General features: G+C 36.8%; 1 protein-coding gene across 1 annotated transcript in view; it reads right to left on the bottom strand.

Moving 5' to 3' along the window:
• The window catches only part of LOC104771559 (acid phosphatase 1-like), a 2,365-nt gene extending 2,263 nt beyond the window's left edge, over positions 1-102 (bottom strand). The window contains exon 1 of the mRNA XM_019242393.1: positions 4-102. Coding sequence (XP_019097938.1) covers positions 4-51 — 48 coding nt within the window. The 5' untranslated portion in view covers positions 52-102. The remainder of the gene's footprint in view (positions 1-3) is intronic.

Genomic DNA, 3,298 nt, shown 5'->3' with positions numbered 1-3,298 from the left:
TCCTATGAAGAGGACAGTGAGGGTCATCGAGAGAAGCAAGGATCTAGCCATGATGATGATGATGATGATTGATGAAGGAGTAGTAGTTTCTGCGATCTGTCTGCGATGTGGTTGTGTGTTTTTTATATAGAGTATGTAGAAGTGCAAGTCAACGTCAGAAAAAAATAATAATAATCATAATAAGTAACGAAGTTTTTTCACCTCGCCCTCTTAACAGTAAAACGTTTTAACAAATTAACCCATTCAACAGTAAACCAAAATAATTTTATTTAACCCATAAAATCGAAACTTAAATAATTATCTCATAGATTCTTTTTACAAGCTTAAATACTAATTAGATGACATAAAAAACGGATACACAAAAACGAAGCCTTTGGAAACATGGAAATGATTTTTACAAAAGATAGCGAAGCTGATACAGATCGATCTAAATGACACTAAAGAAAACCACATGGAGCCAGGGGCCATGTTCACGTTATAGGATCGAATACACAAATTAACTTTTATTACGTAGAGTACAATTTAATTTCACAAAAGACATTAAATATATAAAGTACAAATTTAACAAAAACACAAGGTAAATTTATGTAGTATTTTTTTAATATTTTTTTTGTCAACAACTATTAATTGATTGGGCTTTAAATAATCCAATGATGAGGAATATATATAAATTTTCTTTTAAACTACTAGTTTTGTTTCTTACATTTAAAGATAGAATGTCGGTACATTTCTATACATTCATTGTTTATCAACTGATTCGTTTTCACGTAATGTTACCGTAAGCCTAAAACATTCGAATCAAAGTTCTCATTAGTTTCTCTTTGGTTAAGATGATTTTAACGTTAATTGCACCACTTTTAGTTTGTCTATAGTTTGTCTATTTAACATTTTTGTCCAACCATTGTTTAACATCAACAGATAAATCTTATCATTTTCATGTGACCAAATATACACATTAAAATAAAAATACTATAGGGAGATGAATGTGAACGACAGCACATTTCACTTAGATATATAATAAATCTAGAGTGGGAGGAGGAAGGTGGGTACCATGTCTTGATGTGAAATAGATAGGACCAAATATATAGGTGAGGATATGATCATCCCCATTACAGCTAATGCAAATTTAATTTAATCAACCGTTTTGGGGGTCTGTGAATAAATGTGTTCTTTTATATTTATACTCAGGATATAAACATTTTCTTAAAGATATACATATATGTGCGCAGAACAAACTTATTCAAACCAACAAAAAATGTTGTAGACCATAATCATCCAAAACATGTTAGAAATGAATATAATGGAGGCAGATAAACACAAGTGAATAAAACTGATTATTATATAATGTAATAAATTAATAATAATAGTAATAACCTTTTAAAAAGTACAAAATCATTTCTATGTCATTTATTATATGTGTAATTGAATAATAATAACTGGAGATCACCCACCCACTAAATTGTAACACACAAATAAATTATATTAAATTCATCTTAATAAATTTCAACGAACTATTTGACTTCGAATCAAAAACTTTATCAAAATATCTCCCAAAAAAATAATATTTTTCTCTTCCTTCTCTCTAAACTCAACTTTCAGATCTCGATTTCTTGCCTCTCCGGCTTGTCCTTCCGGCGCCGGAGAGGGTTTTCCCTCCTTGTTTTAGTTAGTTTCTTACTTTTGTTTCGCTTTCTCTCTCGGTGAGGTGGTCCTCCGTCTTGTTCTGGTCGCTCGGGTGGTGGTTCCGGTGAGTCACCGGTGCGTGAAGCGAAAATTCCTCTGGTGGCGGCTGCTGGTGAAGATTCGAGGAAGATGCTTGAGGACGGCATCGGATCCGTGATTAGAACTAGCAGATCTGGTTTGGGATCTTTGTGTGTCGGTCTTCTTTCCCGGTGGGTTCGATGGCTCTAGATGAGTAGTGAGGATTCTCCTCATTCCAGCCGAGACGCTACCTGCGGGTTGAGTTTGGCTTTGACAGGTAAGAAGGGCGGCGCTTACTTGTAGGCTTTGGATCTGCAAGAGGAAGACAGAGATAGGTGCTTCTCTTCTCCGGCAGCTGAGGTGTGGTTTTGACTCCCAACCGATGCGACTGTGGCTTCTGGTTTGGTGGTCCGGAAACTCCTGATCAAGTCGCGGTGGCTCGCGGTGGACTTTTTCTCGGGGCTCATCCGCCAAATCCTAGCTGCGGTTTGCGGCGGAAGTCAGCTGGGAGTCAGGAGGGTTGAGCTGCAGTGTCACGGTGGTTAACCATGGAGGTTGGCATCTTCTGGGCACTCGTGGGATCTCGGGGTACGGAGGGTGGACTGAGCCACCATCATCTGTATACCGCCACGGGTCTGTCTCCACCGGACCGGATTGAAGAGTTGCAACCTAAGGAAGCGATGGCCGCCGGAGCTGGAAGGGAGATGTTAGATCCGAGTGAACGGGTTGCTAGGAACGGGACCTGACTTCGCGGAGCCTGAGATCGGGTGTTTGTACTGGTCGGAAGATCTGTAGCAGGTCAGGTGGTCTCGCCGAAGATGAAAACTCGATGGTTCTTGGTTGCTTCCGTCATGGGATTCGAACTGGTGAAGCCGCCGCAAAGCCGTCGGTCTTGCAACCACTGGAGCTACAGCACGAGCATCTGTCTTAGGTCTTTACAGCAGGATCCAATCCCCCTTTCCGGCGATGGATTCGATGTCGTTTTCTTTTTTGTATTTGTTGGACTCTTGTTTTGTATTCCATAGGCCAAGCCCATTTGGGAAGGCCCACTATCTTTTAATATAAATATAATTATAATTAAAAAAAAAAAAAAAACTATTTGACTTCACGGGGTTTTGGAAGTCATTGTAACTTTGTAAGTGGCCTCGCCTCCTAAACGATTTCTGATAGTTGTATTATGATCACATAATAAAACTAACCAAACATTTAATACACTCATACTTATTAATCATATCATAATTGACATATATTCTTAGAGGGGGTATTGAATTAAAATTTTAAAAGATTCTTGTTTTTTATTAAAATCTTCTGTTATTCAATTTGTGATTTTTAAATCACTATCCAAATCCAGTGTTATTGAATTTAGAATTTTCTTAAAATCAGTCAAAGTAACTTAGAATATTTTGTTATTCAATCATAGATTTATAAAAATCTTATAAAATCCACTGTTATTCAAATTTGACAATTTATTTTGTAAAAGTGTTTTAACATTGATTTTAAAAGATTTTGGATAGTTCTTTAGTTGAAAACTAGTGAAAAATAAGAACGAAACAATCTCACCTCCATATGTGTTATTCTGAAGGATTTGAAAAAAAAA

Source organism: Camelina sativa, chromosome 20 (assembly GCF_000633955.1).
Source record: "Camelina sativa cultivar DH55 chromosome 20, Cs, whole genome shotgun sequence".
Taxonomy (NCBI): domain Eukaryota; kingdom Viridiplantae; phylum Streptophyta; class Magnoliopsida; order Brassicales; family Brassicaceae; genus Camelina; species Camelina sativa.
This window is presented reverse-complemented; position numbering and strand designations above follow the sequence as displayed.